This window comes from Fusarium falciforme, chromosome 2 (assembly GCF_026873545.1).
Source record: "Fusarium falciforme chromosome 2, complete sequence".
Lineage (NCBI taxonomy): Eukaryota > Fungi > Ascomycota > Sordariomycetes > Hypocreales > Nectriaceae > Fusarium > Fusarium falciforme.
Genome location: NC_070545.1, coordinates 1,150,005 through 1,169,582, shown reverse-complemented (window position 1 = coordinate 1,169,582; position 19,578 = coordinate 1,150,005). Strand labels below are relative to the sequence as shown.

At 53.7% G+C, this 19,578-nt stretch overlaps 6 protein-coding genes across 6 annotated transcripts; 3 read left to right on the top strand and 3 right to left on the bottom strand.

The window, feature by feature from the left end:
- Nucleotides 1-309: 309 nt before the first annotated feature.
- NCS54_00232300 (Hypothetical protein) lies at nt 310-1,327 on the bottom strand (the record flags this gene model as incomplete). The annotated part of the gene is made up of 4 exons (XM_053147925.1): nt 310-440; nt 491-539; nt 593-915; nt 1,234-1,327. 4 exons carry the CDS (start codon nt 1,325-1,327, stop codon nt 310-312), a joined length of 597 nt encoding a protein of 198 aa, XP_053003900.1.
- A 2,624-nt stretch (nt 1,328-3,951) lies between these two features.
- Nucleotides 3,952-5,363, top strand: NCS54_00232200 (HTH APSES-type domain-containing protein; the record flags this gene model as incomplete). The annotated part of the gene is made up of 3 exons (XM_053147924.1): nt 3,952-4,021; nt 4,081-5,275; nt 5,330-5,363. 3 exons carry the CDS (start codon nt 3,952-3,954, stop codon nt 5,361-5,363), a joined length of 1,299 nt encoding a protein of 432 aa, XP_053003899.1.
- Nucleotides 5,364-6,356: 993 nt separating this feature from the next.
- On the top strand, nt 6,357-7,458 carry NCS54_00232100 (3-hydroxyisobutyrate dehydrogenase; the record flags this gene model as incomplete). The annotated part of the gene is made up of 3 exons (XM_053147923.1): nt 6,357-6,458; nt 6,516-6,686; nt 6,736-7,458. 3 exons carry the CDS (start codon nt 6,357-6,359, stop codon nt 7,456-7,458), a joined length of 996 nt encoding a protein of 331 aa, XP_053003898.1.
- A 2,005-nt stretch (nt 7,459-9,463) lies between these two features.
- Nucleotides 9,464-10,547, top strand: NCS54_00232000 (Hypothetical protein; the record flags this gene model as incomplete). Its single annotated transcript, XM_053147922.1, has 3 exons — nt 9,464-9,710; nt 9,760-10,258; nt 10,316-10,547. 3 exons carry the CDS (start codon nt 9,464-9,466, stop codon nt 10,545-10,547), a joined length of 978 nt encoding a protein of 325 aa, XP_053003897.1.
- Nucleotides 10,548-10,728: 181 nt separating this feature from the next.
- Nucleotides 10,729-13,171, bottom strand: NCS54_00231900 (Hypothetical protein; the record flags this gene model as incomplete). Its single annotated transcript, XM_053147921.1, has 3 exons — nt 10,729-12,879; nt 12,933-13,075; nt 13,132-13,171. 3 exons carry the CDS (start codon nt 13,169-13,171, stop codon nt 10,729-10,731), a joined length of 2,334 nt encoding a protein of 777 aa, XP_053003896.1.
- A 1,253-nt stretch (nt 13,172-14,424) lies between these two features.
- NCS54_00231800 (Putative kinetochore protein NUF2) lies at nt 14,425-15,869 on the bottom strand (the record flags this gene model as incomplete). Its single annotated transcript, XM_053147920.1, has 2 exons — nt 14,425-14,541; nt 14,598-15,869. 2 exons carry the CDS (start codon nt 15,867-15,869, stop codon nt 14,425-14,427), a joined length of 1,389 nt encoding a protein of 462 aa, XP_053003895.1.
- Between the last annotated feature and the right edge of the window lie 3,709 nt (nt 15,870-19,578).

The window sequence follows — 19,578 nt, the reverse complement described above, 5'->3', positions numbered from 1 at the left end:
GTTGCATAGCAAATAGAGCTTGATGCATATCGAATTTTTTCCCTCCTTGGAGCCTCGAGACTCGGAAGTGAGGTTGAAGTATTGCCTCGTCAGTGACGAGCTAGATGATAGAAACAAAGCATCCACCCATCCCCATCCCCGGCTCCGATCCTCGATTTTCTCTTTTTATGTGGGTTTTTGTGTGTGTTGCGTCCTTATCCAATGTTCAGGTATCTCATTATCTCATGGCTTGTGGTATTTGTTTATGTGCGATTCCTAAGGATACACGACCCAAACCTGTTAGGTCGTGCCTAGGTGCCCTTTGGAGGTCTACCAGTCCTTGGCAATGTCGAAGCTCCACTCGAACTCGAGATGCTTCTTCTTGTCGTCATCCACGAAGCTCGAGACGGCGTTGTAGTGGCCGCGGGCGAGCATGCCGCTGGGGGCCTCCTCCTCTTGGACTGTGGCGGTGTCAATGGCTGGATGTAAGCAGTAATGGTGTAAGACTTACATCTCTTCTCATAGGTGGTCTGTCGGTCAGTGTTGGGAGCGTAGCTGCCCTGTGTAGTGTGTCAGCATGCCGCTTAGCTCAGAAACTACCAGGAAAACGCACAATCATCTCAGAGTCCTTGGAGACCCGGATGCCCTTTCGCTTAACGACCTGAACGTAGTGGAGACCGCTGAGGATCTCGTGCTGGACCTTGAACTTGGCGCTCATGGTGAACTTGGCTCCCTCCTTGATTGTGAAGGGCTTGTCCTTGAGGGTGTTCTCGCTGCCGGGAGTGGAGAGGTCAATGGTGACGGGGTCGCGGCCGGGAGAGTCCATGGTCAGGGACAGGATGATGCAGACTCGGGGGTCGTTGGGGTCAGAGATGTCGGTGCCACCACCGAGACCAAGGGACTCCTTGTATCGCTGCAGGGACTCATCGCCAGCGTCTTGAGAGAAGGAATGTTAGCATTGAGCAGTCCAGTGATTTGGAGGTGTGGCGTGGGAGAAGCGGTAAGCAAGATGCTTGGTGTTGCGCTGAGGGGAAGCTGAGCCAGACCAGACAATCCAAGAATGAAGCATAGCTCATGCGCTCTGACATAGCTCGGCTTGAGCCCGAGAGCTATACATAGCACAGATGCATTGAATCATCATGCCATGTTGGTGCGAGGTTGCAAGGCGGTACCACATGGGACAGAAGCATGTGCGGCAGAGGCTCGACGATAGGTTGGGACGGAAGTCGGGGTACGGGGAGCTGCTGCACCTACCCATCTGCTGGTACTCAGCCAGACTCTGCTTGGGCTGGGAGAGCTTGTAGCCCTGAGTCTCCTCGGGCATGGTATCATCGTCGTGAGAAGCCATGGTGGGCGAGCGGGGCGAGGCTGGAGGAAGGCGGGGGATAGGAGAAGAGCGGAGAGCACCGAGAGGTTGAGGTCGAAGAGAGATGGCTACAGCAGCTGTGAATGGCTGCTCAAGATATAGTAGAAAGAAGAAGTGAAGGTTGGGGTAGAGAAGAAGAAAGAGGAGAGGAGGAGGGGGAGAAGAAAGGAGAAGAAGCTTACTCGTTGAAGCAGGGGAGAGGTGAGCTTGGTCCTTGGTCCTTGGAGGGGCTTGGGTAGGTTGCTTGCTTGTTGCGGTGACGATGGAGGGGCTTTCTAGGCGGTGTTCCTCTGCTGGAGGTGCGTGCTAGGGTGGGTTCTGGCTTTTGGCGGTCGCTACCTAGGTATCCTCGCCGTCTGGTGGGGTTTCAGGAGGCTGACTCGCGAATGTTGATTGGGCTTGATGCGTTTGAATACGGACGAGTCGCCAATGGCTGCTGTTGGTATGGAGATGTGCTTGTCAGGGGTTGGGCTGGTGAAGGATAGCCTGGAGGATGAGGCTTGTTTTCAGAGGGGTTATGGCGGCTGTGGCTTTGAGCCTCTGGGTTGTGTGAGCAGAAGCTGGGTGCCCGCAACTGCAACTGAGACATGGATTGCAGCATCGAGATAGCCTAGGTAGGCCAGGAGATCGTCCTTTGCAGCACTGCTCGTTGAATAGGAGGAGCTAGACACTCTTCTTTCGTCTTTCTACAGGCAATTCGAACTGCTTCGACTACGCATCGTCCTTTGAACCAGCACATCGTCGAACCTTGTTTGGCAATGCCAACATCACCACAATCCTACCACTCTTGGCTTGAGAATGCCTTTCTGTTAATCCTCGCTCACCTACAGCAAGTAACGCACTCAATTGCCACTGCGTGCTTTCCCCGCGTACCGCAGCAGCTCAGCATTGGGCGCATGACAGGACGAATGGATCCTCATGCATTGACTCGCCCCTCGCCGCTATGCGAATGCACCTCGACAAATCGGAGACCTCAGCGATATAGAGACGATAGCATCTAGCACATATAGAATGTCTCGCAGGGAACTCCATGTGAAGACGGTCTGTCAGGAAAAGAAGCGTGGTCCGGGGTTGAGATCTCGTGGGGAGAAAGACAGCAAAGAGAGATGGCTCAAGAGAGCGGCCCATCCATTCTGCTCGTCCCGAGCCGGCAACCCCTTTGGACCCGACCCCTTCTAGACCTCTTGGAACATCGGATCAGTGCTGGGACAGCCCAAACAGGCACGCCGGCATGCGATGCCAGACGCGCGATAAGTGACTTGTTGCGCCGTCATTCGCCGACCTCGGCAGCAGTAGGGCTGTAAGCAGCCCATTTGTCACCGGGCTCAGCAGACGGAATGAGACCATTGGCAACGAGTCGCACCCGTTTCTCGGCTCTGTCAATGACTTGGCCAGACTTGCGACGTCTGTCTCTGGACATGTTTCGGCATCTCGCTTCCATGACGAGTCCTCTGTGACATGGCGCCGCCAAAGCCAAACCCATGCCATTTCCCCGCGTTCTTCTGGGCGAGCAGTCGCCTGCTGGCGCGCCGGGCGCAGCGAACGCCAGGGGGAACCGGGGACTTGTTTGGGGGGTGGTTCACTCTGACCTGGATCGGCGCTGGCGTTGGCGCTGTCGGTAGGTAGGGTGAGTGTGGTTGCTAGGGGCGGCAGACACATCCATCATCCATCAACAGCGCAACCCATCGCCCAGTCCCCCACGTGCGCGCCAACGGAATCGAGCATGGCATCCATGGAAACGAGGGGAAAGAGGCGAGCTGGGAATAGAATTATTTGACGCCGTCTAGCGCCCATCAAATAATAAAAGCCAATAAGTGGTGGCTCCTTTTGTTGTGAAAATGAGCCTGCACAAGAAAGGAGGTACGTACACACTAACCAGATGGCACTGGAACCCATCGGGTAATGTCAAGTCAGGTGTCCATCAAGTTTGGCGTATTGATGGGGGTAATTTGGCCGCACCATTAACAGGAGACCTGACGCTGCGAGCGAACTGTGTGACGGTGCAAGTACCACTATATCTCGCAGCACCCCACTCCTGCACGCGGAGCTAGTCCCCTTCGGGTGCTCGGTACGTACCTGGGCCGCCGAACCCGCCCAACAGGGCCGCCCGCTAAAACCCTCGACGCTATCCAGCTTGTAATTTGCGCGACTGGATTCCCGTCTCAGCTCTTCCCTCGTCGAGCCTGTCGCGATCCTTTTTCACCCTCATCTACTTCATTTTCTTCATTCTTCGCTCCCTCTCTATTTCCGGCCCAAAGCACCGTTACCGCTGGCCTTTTTCCTCCCAGACTCTTTCGCCTGAAGCGCGATTGTACGTTCTTCAAGGCCTACTTTTTCCTGAATGAATTGAAGCCTTGCGTTGACACGGTACGTCGAATAAGGCCAAACTCTCCTCCCCCCGGCCCGTCGCCCGGATTGCGAGCAATTCTGCGCCCAACTCTCTTCACCTTCACCATCTAACGCGCCATCTCCAGCTTCGCGGGCTCGTTCATTCATCTTACTCTCCTTTGCGCGCCGATATACCACGTCGAGTCCCGCGATTTCGATTCATTTTGTCGGCCCAGAGGTAACACGGATCGGTCGCGATCAAGAAGCAATTGGACAAGATGGCCCCCAACGCTGAGCGCATGCTTCCTACGAAGCACAACCCTCTCATGATGGAGGACATCCCAGATTGTATAGACCACCCACCTGCTTCGATGTCGCGACTTTGCAGGCTCACCCATGTTTTGTAGATACGGATCTGGTTGCGCGCCGACGCCTCGGACAGACCAAGCTGACACCTAAGATGGTCGGCACTGGTGAGGCTGAGCAGACGTCTCTTGGCGTCTTCGACTACGCCCATCTGCGGGCTCCTCTGCCCAAGGGTATCGTCTCGGGCATCTTCAAGTCGAGCCCCAACAGCTACTTCCTGATGCGCCGCAGCTTTGACGGTTACGTTTCGGCCACCGGCATGTTCAAGGCCACCTTCCCATACGCCGAAGCGGCCGACGAGGAAGCTGAGCGCAAGTTTATCAAGTCCCTGGCGACTACGAGCCCCGAAGAGACGGCCGGAAACATCTGGATCCCCCCGGAGCAGGCTCTCGCCCTCGCCGATGAGTATCAGATTACCCCTTGGATCCGCGCCCTGCTCGATCCCGCCAAGATCTCGGTCACCAGCACCGCGGATTCACCACCCAAGAACATCACGGCGCCCCCCAAGTTTGACCCGGTCAAGTCGTCACAGCCTACCCTGGCTCCTCCTACTCCAACTGTCATTCCTCGAACTACTCGGTCTCGCCGCTCAGCCAGCCCCACCAAGACCACGAGGCGCGCAGCGGCATCGCCCCGAAAGCGAAGCCTCCGAACCAAGGTCGAGGCCGTTGAGACCATCACCGAGAAGACCGATCTCGTTAACGGTGAGACCAAGGAGACCAAGCAGGAGGACATTGTCATGCAGTCGACCGAGTTTGAGCCCGCCATCGTTCTGGAGCCCAAGGAGGAGGAGCCCAAGGTCAAGGTTCACGTTGAGGAGGAAGTGTCAACCGATGCGGACGGAATTGAGACCAAGCACACCGTGACCGAGGTCGAGCTTCCTCTGCCCACTGCTGGCGAGCCGCCCAGCGCTGAGGAGATTGCCCAGATGATGGAGGCTGCCAAGGAGATGGTGCAGAAGAACAAGGAGGAGGAGCAACAGGCCAAGGCCGAGACAGAGGGCGAAGAGGCGCAAGAAGAGGCGCCCGAGGCAGAAGAGGCACCTCCTTCTGCTAAGAAGAGCAAGCGAAAGGCTGCCGATATCTCAGTAGGCGACAAGGACGCCGCCGACAAGACCGAAGAGACTCGAGAAGAGGAACAGCCCAGGGCAAAGAAGGTCAAGACAGAGGCTGAGCTACGGAAAGAAAAGGTCAAGAACCGAGCACTGCTCGGACTGGGTGCCACCGTTGCGGTTGGGTAAGACATTTACGCCTCTGAACATCTGAATGAACCATTACTAACAAGTCGCAGCGCTATTGTCCCTTGGCTCATGAACTTTATCTAAGCTACGAATGTCATGTCTTCGGAACCCAAATCTTTGACCCAGGGATTCGGGCGGTTCCACTACGACCATGGCTGGGCTGCAATATGGGACGGGCGGTTGGATCGGCGCGGTTCTTGTCTTTGGTTGTTTGTCTTTTGTGTCATTGTGTCTTGTTCACGGATCACTACCCATTACCCCTTGTCAGGGCGAGATGTTACAGAGTAACAGGCTCGTCGACGTCCTACCTACCTATCAATGTCCTTTTTACCTTGACCTCTCCCATTATACCACAACACTATGCTCTTTTTTTCTTATTACTTTATTACCCAAAATCTTTTCCCTTGCACATACCCCCTTTGGCCCTTGAAACCGCAAGCACTAGATAGGCTGGCGAATTCAGGTTTCTATTTTGACCGGTTCACTTCTGGAGAAGAGATTGAGATGAGGGGACGGCTGGTGGACGAACGTGTTGAAGTCGATGGATGGATGCCCGTGGAGGAGAGAGGGGCTGGAGAAGAGGCGTTTTGTAATGACTCTGATCGGACTATCTACCTATATAAGGATATCAAGAAAAACACTAATAAAAAATAACACACAAAAGAGATATATCCCAATGCCTTCGGTGTTGATTAGCCGATGCCGAGGAGCGTACATCCATGGTTGCTCGGTCACAGCGGCAAAGTCCCCTAGAACCAACAGAATTCTAGCGACTCCGGCTCCATGTTTTAGCGCACTTGATCCCCCCGCGTGTTCCCCGCACGATGGAATCTCTCCATCATCTCCAACTCCCGCGTCGTGAATCTAACTCGGTAGCTCTCTGGCTATGTGCGGCAATGGCCGGCTCTCTTTCGGGTAACCACTCCCCCACACGTATAACGTCCATCGATCGAGAGCTCTTGCTTCCATATATCTTGTGCCTCTCTCTTCAACTTGAAAACTTGATCTCTTGTGTAATCCCCAGTGCCTTCTCTGCTGTTGTTCTCCCTTGTTGTAATACCCTTATACATACACATCATGAGACCTTCAACACGACTTGGAAGCCTTGTGCTTCGACGAGGCTTTGCCAGTTCAGCACGACGACTGGATAACTATGCCTTTGTCGGCCTGGGACAGATGGTACGTTGACTTTCACTTCAACCAAGGTATACAGGGGTCCTAACCAGTGCAACATAGGGTTACCAAATGGCCAAGAACCTGCAATCCAAGTTAAAGCCCTCGGACAAGGTGTCCATCTTTGACATCAATCCCGAGTCCATGAAGGGCCTTGAGACGGAGATGAAGGCTGCCTCAACTGGTGCGGCGGTTGAGCTGGCTGCCAGCGCGTTTGATGCCTCCAAAGATGCTGTGAGTCTTGTTAGTCGTCGTGATCCACTTCAGCTGCTAACATGCTCAGGATACCGTCATCACCGTCCTCCCCGAACCTCAGCATGTCCAGGGTGTCTACAAGTCTATAATTACAAACTCTCTCCCTAAGAAGGACCGTGTTTTTATTGACTGCTCAACCATTGACCCCTCGACTTCCCGTCAAGTTGCCAAGACCGTCACTTCAGCTGGTCAAGGCACATTTGTCGACGCCCCCATGTCCGGTGGTGTCGTAGGAGCTACTGCCGGAACTCTTACCTTTATGCTCGGTTCTCCTCCATCTCTTGTCCCTCGGTTAGAGCCCGTCCTACTCCTCATGGGCAAGAAGGTCCTCCACTGCGGTGAGCAGGGCGCTGGTCTCTCAGCCAAGCTCGCCAACAACTACCTCCTAGCCCTCAACAACATCGCCACCGCCGAGGCCATGAACCTGGGAATGCAATGGGGTCTGGACCCCAAGAAGCTGGCGGGCGTCATCAACGTGAGCACGGGCAAGTGCTGGCCGAGCGAGGTCAACAACCCCGTGGCGGGCGTCGTCGAGACGGCCCCGGCAAACCGAGATTACCGCGGTGGCTTCGGAATCGGTCTCATGAAGAAGGACCTTAGACTCGCCATCGTTGCGGCCGAGGAGGCGGGTGCGAGGATGGAGCTGGCAAAGACGGCGTTTGCGGTGTATGAGGCTGCTGAGAAGGAGGAAAGGTGTCAGGGGCGGGACTTTTCGGTCGTTTACAGGTATCTGGGCGGCAAGGAGGAATAGAAATAGTTATATAGATATGTCAGAGGTGCGTAAAACGGCATGTGAATAAAAGACTCGATAACTGAGACCAGTGTGCTCGGCTACAACACGGTGAAGTCTGAACTCGTCAGCTATGGGTCCTTGGAGAGTGTGCTCTGCTTGCGCAACATGAAACTCAACTTTGATGAGTATCCCATGTCCATCACATTCATTCATTCATTCATTCGCACCCATGTTCACTTGCTCAACTCCACATATAGAAGCTCAAGTGTGGATGCTGCCGGTCACCCAGCCCAGCTGCCCAGGTAGCAGTCAGCCTCCAGGTTAATACTGGCCAAAACGATCCTGTCCAGTTGATTGGCTAACAGGCAGTGCACAGAGTTGATTCTTAGTATTCAGTGAGAAGCGAAACGTACCTTCTACAGCAGCAGACTTGAAACGATCAGCACTTCTCCACGTAGTCTATGCGTCATTGGATTGCCTCTTGGAACAGGGATCATTGGACAACCCACCCCTCCTCGTAGTCACCTTGCACTCTTCCTACATACCAAGACAAACATGAGCTATCAACCATTGTTGTTCCCATGTAACATGTTACAAACGCCAGCCAGTCCCCGTCAGGCGTTCATGACCTCAACGAATGAACAGTCTGATGAGATGAACAATAAACCTTGAGCAATAAACCATCAAGTGAATTTCCGAGACGAAAATTGTCTGACGGCTGCTCCATCGTTAATTACAGGAAGATCCGCAAGTGATTTGCATTTCCTGAAGGCGAGTTGTAGGTAGGTAACGCTTGCAGACTCGAACTTCAAGATGCCCCAGCAATACCACAACTGTAGAGTAAGTGAACGAGAAAACGAGTCTCAGTGTCGAAAGCTTGTTTCATCAAGTTGATTGCATGAATCTATTTCTGTTTCCATGAATCGCCACGAGTCTCATTTTGTGAATGCCTGTGGCTGATGTCTGGGGTACCTACAGTACAGTGGCTTTGGTGGCTTTGAGACAGAGAAGACGTTGGCCCGTCAGTTTGCCCGACTACATCAAGTTGTTGAGCAATCAGATATGAACCATTAGGAGCCTTGTCTTGCTTCAGTTAAAAACAAGCATGCAGAAAGACAAGTCAATCACTAGCTCAGCAGATTGGTCCTCCTTAATTGGAAGAATGCCCAAGGCCGCCCCGGCCGAGAACTCACTCTAATTCCTCAATTATTATCACAACAACCTCGAAAGACGCATCCTTTAGACACCTACCAGTCTCAGCCCTGTCTCTAATACAAGCAACTCAAAATCTGATTCAAAAGAAAGATGAAACAAGCAACTCAAAGACTCGGCAATCTAAATCTCTCCGAATCCCTGCTCCCATGCGGACCAGGTTGGCCCGCTCCCGTGGCGCCGCCACCAGGGTTCGGCCGCCGCTCATCGACTAGCTTAGCTCCCTCGGAGCTTTTCTTCTCTTCGAACGACATACCCAGAAGGGAAATACCCTCTAAGCGAGGTGGTGAGCCAGACAGCGAGATGAGGTGGGTGTCCGGAACTCTGGCCTTCCGGACGGTATTATTGGGTCCTTCGCATTCAGAGAATGCCGTCAGCTTAGGTAGGATCAGCGTCTAGGAATGACTTTAAACCGACCTGAGGCCAGGCCAGGCAAGTCAGTGTTAATGTGACGTTTACTGTATGCATCCCCTGGTCGTTGGTAACAAAGGGTGCCCGAACTCCGGTTGATCTTTTTAAATCCGTGGGTGTCCGGTGCTTGAGCAAGTATCCGTAACCGGTTGATGAGAGGGGGTGGTGTACTCGAATTGGGTCAGCGGTAATCTCGTCTGATGGTGTTTTCTCCCCTCGACAACTCTCGAGTCTTTACTTTCTCTTTCTCTTTCTCTTCTTGTATATTGTTGTTTATCACATCACAAAGGGACTAACGACTGTGGCGAAACTCGACGAGCGGAGTTGAAAAAACACCCCAATATCCGACAAACCCGAGGCGAAAACGACAAAGGAAACAAGATTCTCGATCCATCGCAACATGCTCGACGCGGTGCTCAACGAGCTGGCTCGTCGGAGACCAGCCAGCTTCGACGACTGTTCCGAACTCTCCCCCCTGTGCCCAGTCGAAGCCACCGTCCTTGGCTATGTTCCCAACCGAGGATCGAGCATCTTCTTTGCTCTCGCGTTTGGTCTGCTGTGTATCTCGAGTGTAGGACTGGGTGTGTGGAAAAAGACTTGGACGTATGCTGCCACTCTTGGAGTAGGCTTACTCCTCGAGACACTAGGTAAGACCAACAATCGACGATATCTTACTCTCTCTAACATTCCATTCAGGCTACATCGGCCGAGCCCTCATGAACCCCAACCCCTGGAACTCTGCCGCCTTCCAGCTCCAGATCTGCTGCATCATCATCGCGCCCACCTTCATCTGCGCCGCCATCTACCTCACCCTCAAGCACGTCGCCCTCGCCCTCAACCCCTCCCTCTCTCGCTTCCACCCTCGCTGGTACCCGCGCGTCTTCCTCCCCGCCGACCTGTCATGTCTCATCATCCAGGCCATCGGCGGTGGTGTCGCGGCAGCCGCAAAGAGGGACCAGCCTGGTGTTGCCCAGAGCGGTAACCGCACCATCATCGCTGGTGTCGTTCTCCAGGTTATTGTCTTGCTGGGCTTTGGTGTCATGGGCACTGATTACTACCTGAGGGTGAGAAAGTACATCCACAGTTCCGAGGTTGATCCCGCGGCCTTGAGGGTTTGGACAGATACCAAGTTCCGACGCTTCACAGTTGCTGTTATTGGAGCTTATTGTTCCATCCTCATCCGTTGCATCTACCGGTCAGTTCCCCTTAACCTCTCCTCCATGTAGACACCAACTAAATTCGTTTCATACAGAATCGCCGAGATGGCAGGCGGATGGGGCAACCACATCATGCAAGACGAGCCCAGCTTTCTCGTCCTCGACAGCACCCTCGTCTTCGTCACAGGCTTCCTCCTGACCGCTTTCCATCCAGGACTCTTCTTCCCCCAGATGGCGACAGGCTTCAGCGAAAAGAATGTGACCGAGGCCGAGATGACAGCAGAGTCATCTGACGAGAGAAAGGTTGAAAACTCTCAGACTGCGTAGATAAAGGGTTTGGGTCAGAATCGTTGGTTAAGGGGTAAAAAACAAGGGCAAAGATGGCCGTCATTCCCTAGTTGGAATCAATACACAAGGCGTTGATTATCGTTACGGGTACTAGATCGATATTGCAGACTCGGGCGAGCCGAATTGAGCGTATTTCTCATGGTAATGTTATCTATCACTATTAGGATTTGACCAGTCTATCCGTCTCCCCGTCATCGTCGCTGTCCGTCTCCTCTTCCTCGTCGTCATCATCATCATCGTCGTCCTCCTCCTCTTCGTCTTCTTCCTCATCATCAGTTGATTCCTCCTCGCTTTCCTCTTCTGTCTCTTCACTCTCCTCTTCCTCCTCCGCGAGCCAGTCATCCAGAGTCTTGGCACCTACAGCCTCACCCGTGCCATTTGTCTTGCTTGGCACAAATGTTTTAGCTGCCTCGTCAAGTCTTTCGCCAGCTGGGAGTGTGCTTCTCTCGACATCGTATCGGGAGCTCTGTCCTCCCTCGGGCTCACGGAGGCGACGGTCAGGCTGCTTTCCCTCCTCTACCCAGTCAGGCAGAGGCTCGTACCCCCTTAGTCCATGAATCGCGCCACCACCTGCGAGTACCAGAGTGGCAGAACCAAGCAAGAAGCCCTTTCGGGATTCAGATGGACTCGGGGCCTGTGGAGCAGGCTTCTCGGCGAGAAGCATCAACGTCGCCAACTGAGGGACAGCCAGTAGGGACCGGTACATCCTTGCTCGGTCACGAAGATCAAAGGATCTATCATATCTTACAAGCAGCAGAGTATACTCCCAGAGACGCGCAATAGGATGGGTGTCTGTCTCCATAGGGGGGTCTTCCTCCGCTTCTCTCTGCTGTTCTGTCTCACTCTTCCGGTTAAGGTGGTGAAGATAGACCTTGGCAGCCAGAAGCAGAATTTGCTGCTTGGCTGCTGGCGACTCGCTGGAAAACTCCTTGAGCAAGATGCGGAGAACATCTGGCGCAATGTTGTCCTCTCCATTCAGCCCTGAGAATTCACCCACCAGCCAGATGATTGTCGCTCGCGCTTGAGGATCCGTAGCAGAGTCGAGGTTCTTCGCCAGCCGAACCACCGTTCCGATGTGGCCCTGGACATCCTGTTGTATCAGGTGACGAATTACCGTCAGCGACTCAGCTGCAAGAGTACCGTCCAGACTGGTGATCTGGCCTAGCAACAGCTTCAGGCATCGGGGGGCAGTAGTGACATCGGCCTGCGCACAGCGGCCAATAGCACGGACAGCCTCGCGGACGAGAGCTTTGTTAGTTCCCTGCGAGAAATGCTCCAACTCTTTCAAGATGAGACTCTTGACATGGGGTGGGCTGTGGGGGAAGATGATAGTCAAGATCTCCAGCTTCAACTCCCAGACGGGAGCAGGATCGGTGGCTCGGACAAGAAAGTGGCTTGCATACTTGACAAAGTCGGCAGGCCGCATAAGGCATACAGAAACAATGTTGAATAGTGCAGTTTGCTGTATGTCCTGGGCTCCACGGAGAAGAGCAATCAAGGGACCGGTTGCGAGCTTGACATAGTCCGGTGTTCCAATGTCGACGTAGCATCTAGTCACGGCGACAACGACTCCGGCATTGCGGCTCTGTAGAAGAGGCTTGAGGCCATTCAGGAGCAGCGCCAGGTCAGGGTCCAATACTGACGATCCCTGGCCTCGGCCGCCTTGCCTGGACTCGCCATAAAAATCGTCCACATTCTGGTCCTGAGATTGCTCCTCAGAGTCCCCTGAAGGCTCCGGCTTCCGAGGGAAGCACCTCCGCGCATAATACATCATGAGTCGTATTGTGGCAAGCTGACTCCATTCGTCCATATCCACCACTTGCTTAATCAACGCTCGGTAGTGCTTGTGGACGAGATCTATCCGGTCTGGACAGACCTCTAGGAAGGCCGACACAGCTGCTCCAGCCACATAATACAGCTTGTCGCCCAGGAGAGTCGACAAGTAATCGATCAACTGCGGCGCTTGGCTCGGGTCTAATCGATAGCACTTGGGGATCGCCAGGGCGGCGGCCTTGCGTACGTAGGGGCTCATGTCGGCGACGCCCTTCTTGATGGCAAGGGACACGATCTGGCTGATTACGGGGACTCGGATGCCCGACATGGTCTTGAGGGCGAGGGCTCGGACTTGGGGGTTCTGATCGGATAGGGATTTCTGTATGGTGTTGATGGACAGGAGGGCAAGGTCGGGCTCCTGTTCGGCATGGTGGATTAGGTAGATGTAGACGAGCTTCTTTATTTCGAGGTTCGGGGAGGCGACATTCTTGACGACAGACGAGAAGAAGGGTAGGGTCTTGTGGTTTCGGTACATCATCTGCCGCAGACATATTAGCGCCTATTCTTCACGCTCAAGACAACAGCACCCACAGCCATAACGCGCCGTAGACCCTCGAGAACTTCGCGCTCGTTCCGACTATCCAGAAGCTTCCTCATCTGGTTCCGATCCAAGGGTCTCGAGCTCGTGCGCGCACCGCGCGTCGCCTGGGCAGCATCGAGGGTGAGCTCCCTCGCTGAGGCATCAGTCAGTTTAGCGCAAGAGGCAGAGCGGTCAGCGAAGGATACGCACCAGTCTCCATGAGACTCGAGATCCTCGCTATCGACTCCATGGTGACGAGTGAGTGTGGGAGCTTCTACCGCGTCGAGGAGGGAAAAAGGTGCCCTGATCAAGTGTTGAGTGTAGGTGTTTGGAATGACGTTGTGCGACGGAAGGCGTCGCGGCTGGTGGAGGTGGAGGGGCGCCACGATTGGTGGGGGAGCTGCCTCAACACCAGACATAGAAGATGAGATCTTGGTACCACAACCAAAACAAATGGTTCAGACTCGTGACCAGATGGAGAGAATAACAAGACGCCCCAAAAGAAGATTTTTAAACTCCAAAGACATCATTCCCTAACCTTAGATCCGAATAGGTCCACAGTGTCACCTCTTCACCAGATCAACTACCCTGGACAACCACATCTCAAGAACATGGCATCTCAACCCATCGTTCTCTCTCCAGCAACGCCTTCGGAGCTCTTGTCATACATCATCTCGTGTCACCGGTACCCAACGACTATAGTTATAGGCTCTACAAAGACCGAATTTCAGCAGTCTCTTGTCGAAGACATCACACACCATCTCACTCTCCAAGACAAAGATCCTGAGATATCATCACCTTCTCATCCCTTCCTCACAGCATCACTCTATCAGATCGCCATATCTCGTCATATACGAATAATATTTGCCCCCACAGTCACACATCTTCGCGCGCAACTTTCCGTCTTTACGCCCAAGGACTCTGCAGTGTCAGCACCGCCAAATCACGCCCCCAGTACTCGTGCGCCGATACTCTTGGCATACGGACTCTTGGCACTTCACCGAGATGCTAGTGAGTGGTCAGCTCAAGGTATTGGTAACTCAGCAGCACTCTTGGTGGATTCTGCTTCGCGAAATGCGTTTCGAGCAGTGGTTATCGAACCCAAGGGTATAGGAGGCCATGACGACATCGAGCACCTTGGGGGAGAAATGGTTCCTCTGCTGAATGGTACAGCGAGGAGGGATGATGGGTCATGGAGCGGACGGGGTGTCAGTGTCCGCCAGGTAATGAGCCGCTGGTTCGAGCTTGAGGACCGAAAGACCTCACGAGGATCAGACTAGAGTCTAAAGGCATATACCTTCAGGCAACATGTATCAAAAGGGATACTGATAATATTCCACATCAACATCATCGCATCATCATCGTCATTATGCTCGAGATACACATAAACACTGCATAACATGTCGTGATAAACCACCCCTAACGCCAGCCCATGGTATCTATTCCAAGCATTGCCGCCCAACCGTAAAGCAAACAGAAAAAGGTAACGGGTTAAAGACAGATCTAAGCAATAGCCTGCTCCATCTCTGCAATGTACAGCTCGATATGAGCCTCCATCTTTCGATACTCTTCGTGTGCGCTGTGAACTTCGTTCTCAATGTTCTCCTTCAGGTCGAGCATCTGACATCGAGTTAGCATTCTGCAGTGCTGCCAATTAAGAAATGGGGACAACTGACCTTCTTCTCGGTTTGTTCGATCCTTACACGTCGGACCTCCATCTCCTTGCCCTTCTCGGTGCGCTCAGCTGTGAGCTGCTTGTGCACTGCGCTGAGCTCTTGCATCCTCTCCTTGGCCTCCTGTGCCTTTTGGTTGCTGCGCTCGCGGAGCTTCTCCGTCCGCTCTGTCCACTTGGAAAGCTGGCGCTTAAGGAGACCCTCGGCGCGCTCCACCTCATGAGCGTTGTTATTGCGCTCCGAGAGAGCGTCTCGTTGCTTTGCGTTACGCGCCAGTTCCTCCTCCTCCTTGGACAGCTCCAATGCAATCTCGTCCAGGATCTTGATACAGGATGCTACATCTGTGGAAACGACAGAGAAGGAGTCTGTCGAAGTCTGAAGAGCTCTGGCTCGGCGATCCAGAGCGTCGATGTGGGACTTATCGTTGTTGAGAATCTCGCGAAGCTCCGTCAAGTTATCTTGAAGAGCCGAAGGGCTCTGAAGCACATAGGGTCGCAACTTGGTGCTCTCCTGCTTCAATGTGACCTTTTCTTGTGTCTTTTGCTCCAGCAAAGCCGTGAGCTCGCCCTTCTTTTGCTTCGCATCCTCGAGTCGCGCGGCGACCTTTTCTTGGTTCCTTCGGAGCTCCAGCAGCCTCTTCTTGAGTTCTTCGTTTCTCATCGTCTTCTCTCGGACCTGGGCCTCCATCGCTTTCTGGTTGTGTCGCATATCTTCCAGCCGACCCTCGTTCTCCAGGTTCTCGGCGTAGAGAGTCTCGATGCGTGTCTTGGTCGACTCTGCCTTGTTATAGTGCTGGTCGATGACGCTGGTCTGCGATTCCCGGAACCGCACAAAGTTGATCACGTAGCTGAAGATCTTAACCAGGCGATCGTATGTAGGTCGGTACAGGTCGTTGAAGCTGAAGTCGGTGATTCCGCACTCAAATAGGAGCCTCCGCAGCGAGACGTAGAAGCCCATCAGGTTGCGTGTGTCCGGGGGGATAACATCCGCAAACTCGCCGCAGATGTCTTCGGCGGCAGCGCGCATGGCTGGCTCGACAGTCTCGCGCGTCGCATTGAGGAGTAGCTCGGCGAACCACTCAAATATCTGCTGAATATGGACGGCATTCGGTTTCTGAAGGTCCGCGACGGTGAAGTTGATGCCAATTTCGGTGATGCAGCCCACGATTTCGCGGTCCGATAGACGCATGAAGGCGTCGGCCTCTTCTTCCTTCTTTCGCGGCCGCGACTGCTGCTGCGAGGTTGGGATAATGCTCATTCTCGGGTTGTACGCCATGTTTGCTGATTCTGTCACTATGCTGGATGGGCTGGAATACTGCGAGTGTGTGCGCGTTGCCACTTTTCCGTGCTTATCGCGATGCTTGGGAATGGAGGGGCGGTAAACACACAGTGGTGTTGCCGTGGAAACAATTCGAAACGTATCACGTGATGCTCAACGTACTAGCACAGTCTGGAACACAAGTTGATCATGGGAATAACAGGTTTCACTTGTGTGGCTTGAACATGTGAAATGATACTGCCTTTCTTAAACGTTGTTCTTCAACGATTGCTAAGACGGAGACACGTCGGTCCTACATGGAACTCTTGACGACATGTGCAACCGCATGGGTTAAGAAATAAATGAGACACCAACACACGTTGGTACAGAAAAACCAACTCTCCTTAGATATTCTAAGTAAACTACATTTTTAATAAAAGAAATATGTCAACAGAAAGTGATAATTTGGTTTTCTTTGAAGTTCGTTATTCTTACTGTGCCTTATTGACTCATTGAAGAGGATACGCGCAACTTTGTGTTGGTGTCTCGGTTTTTCCTTGAGTTGTGTGAACGGGCAAGCAACACAGATGCTGTGCACTTATCTTGATACAAATCAATAATCGTATTTTTAGCAATAGGTCATGATATGTCGACCTGTTCGTATATCGGCTACATATCGTGACCTGCATCGGAGAGGAATTTACTACTTGCACTATTTCTCGTGATGCCTTTGATCATGAGGCTGAGTGAGTTGACGCCCTATCAAGCCTGAGCCTTGGCTCTCTTGCCGCACAATTAGTTAGGATGAGCAATCAACTCACGCAGGTACCATTATCTTGCTAGCAACTTGCAAGAGCAAATAATTATTGTCTGTCATTAGCAATTGCCACATGCCAATGCTGACAGCCAATGGTCAACGACCCAAGCACGACATAAGCACTTTGCTCTCGGCACCAGGCTGACGCACGAACATGCCAGAGCCTATTACGAAGTAACACCGGCAATCCGGTCAAGCCGTCTGTTTGAGGGGTTATTGGCGATGATCAGCCGGGACCTGATTCCTCTGCGCCAGGTTGTGTCACCCCGCGGGTCGCCGGGATGACCTCGCCCAGGCGTTTTGCCAGGCCCGTCTTACCACTCATCTCGCGTGGTTTCGGTAATGCTGCAGATGCAGCAAGCACAGCCAGGCGAGTTGTCGTGACATGCGTCCTCTGCGCGGTGCGGCGAACAGTTTCATAGCCGAACCGACATATACTACCATCTCGTCTCGGAGCCTCTCTGGATACGAATGCAGAGCGCTGCTTTGTGAGCCAGTTCCTCACAGCCCCTCCACGCACCCGACAGCGGGAAACTGGACCTTGGGATTCAGGCTACTGTGTGAGAACTGCACATCGCATCCACGTGGCGGTGCGTTAGCCCGTCCGATCCAGCCCCGATGGATGGATGGTCTCTTTGCTTTTCTGTCCACCGAGATGCACGCCCCTGAAGTCGCCATCCGTCCCTGGCAAGGGGTAACAGATCTGAATTCTGGAACAAAGCAAAGACGTCTCATGGCAAAGGCTCAATCCCGCGTGCCATGAAACATCAAGATCGATTGGCCCGCAGGCCCCAGAATCAATGCGCCCTGATGAAACAAAGGGGGCATCAGTCTCCTCAGATGTTTACTTTTCCTAGATTTGCCCTAGCCAAGGGGAGCGCCATCGTTAAACTCTGTTGGATTCTTGGCTGGCTGACATGCAGTCTATTGATGAGGGAAACCGGTTTGCTGCACCAAGTAGGAATATGATGGCTCTGGAGACCCAATCTGCCAATATCGTCGGCGGATACGGCCATCTGATGAGACACAGGAACGGGAAGCGACGTATAGCGGTGAAACGCAAACTGCTCAAGGAGAGCTGGCGGCCTGGGCAAGCGGAAGAGAAACCCGATGGGGCCGCCCTATGTCGCTTGTCGCTTGACGACGCGAAGCGCTGAGATTCGCTGTCAGGGCACAAGGCTTCATTTCGGCGCTGCACGGTATATTGCTGTCAATATGGAGAGATAAGCTCAATCTCCCAAAGTTGACATATGAAGCCTCAGCTATCTCGCTCCTAACCCCGGACTCATGGATCAGGCCGGTGATGGGAGGCTCGGCACTTGAGGAAGGATGGCTTTCGATGGCATCCTCCTGGCGGTCTCGCATCGAAGCTTGGAGATCCCGCGCGATTCAGGATCACAAACCCGGCCGCAAAGTTATGAGCCACCCGAAGCTCGGATGAAGTCAAAAGACAGCCTAACACGAGTGGTCCCTGATTCGCAACGTCCCAGTCCAGGCCCAAGCTCCACGCTTCAACCGTCGCGCGGCGGGAGTGCTAGGGCATAATCCGCGATAAATTGATCAAACTCGCGGCCGGCCGAAGACGACAGGCCATACGGCAACGATGTATGACAACTCGATTGTGCGACACCCACTTTCGGCTGAAGATTCCCTAGGCGAGTAGTTCTTGGTTGCGCAATAGGAACGAACGGATTCTGCGTCTGACTCGAGGAGTAGAATCACTGAAAGCTTCATTAACCGGCTGGTGGGATATGCTTTTGGCACTTGGCGCCCGTTCATGATGACGTCCTCTGCTGGGTTCGGCCGGATCGACACTCAGAGTGGACGAAAACTTGTTTGCTGGGATTGACCCTGCCCATGCCTGACGACAATACCACCAGGGGTACGCAAAAGGCCAGTAGCTCAACATGTTTTCTCTCCCATCACGTTATGAGCTTGACTATGCCATAGAGCCTTTTCGCATTGTGCTGTCGAGAGCGTCAGATCTCCGCTCATGTCGGTGGGCGTGGCGGCCGTGTTAGTGTTAGTTTCTGCGATGGTTCCCTGCCGTCACCAGATTCCAAGACCAACGCCAGCAGAAAGACTCGGCGGCATGCGCGGGCAGCGAGCTTCGGCGGGCGAGCACGCAACAACTACCTCGAAGAGTAGCAATGGGCGGACGAATACGAAGGCCTAGAAGTCAAGTTGGCGGAAAGGCTCCAGAAACTGGCAGGGCTAGACAGAGAGATACTTCGTACCCAGAACCTCTCGTGGGGCGTGATACGAACAAGCAGGGACGGCGTGGATGGACGCGCGATGCGTGGGTCTCATGCGAGGTACGAAGTACTGGTACCTGGGCCACGACAAGGGAGACTTGGCAGAAGTACCTGACGGTCAATGTCGTTTCCATTGCCAACTAACTCCACTGCGCAGTCAAGTTGCTGCTGTTGACGACATTGCTTTGTTTGGCGCTTTGTGCAAGACAGCATGAAGGCCTACCAAGCTCAACGTCCCGAGCAGCGGCTCTGACACAGTCCTGTAGCAGAGCCGACGGCGTGAGGCGGGGGTTTGGCGTGACAAGCTTCCATGATCAAGCCGCCACGAACGAGATCTCTCAGCCAAGTCGAAACGACAGCCCCTTTGCTTAGCGTGTTTGTCAATTCAGTCATCCCCTGTGGCGGGAAGGCCCCGAGCCACAAGGCTAGAAACCTCTCGGAACCTGGCATGCGCCTTGCGGTGAACGTTACCATGCCATCGACTGAGATTCCCGTGATTAGACGGAAAAGGCGTTTGCCCTGTTTCGTAGCATGCACTCTCGGACACCAGCCGGCAAAATGCAGTTGTGCTGTGGCTGCAAAGGTGGCGAGCGATTGCGTTGAAGATCACCGATGACTGGGCAGGCCAAGTGACGGATAGTGTTCCCGTGGCAGG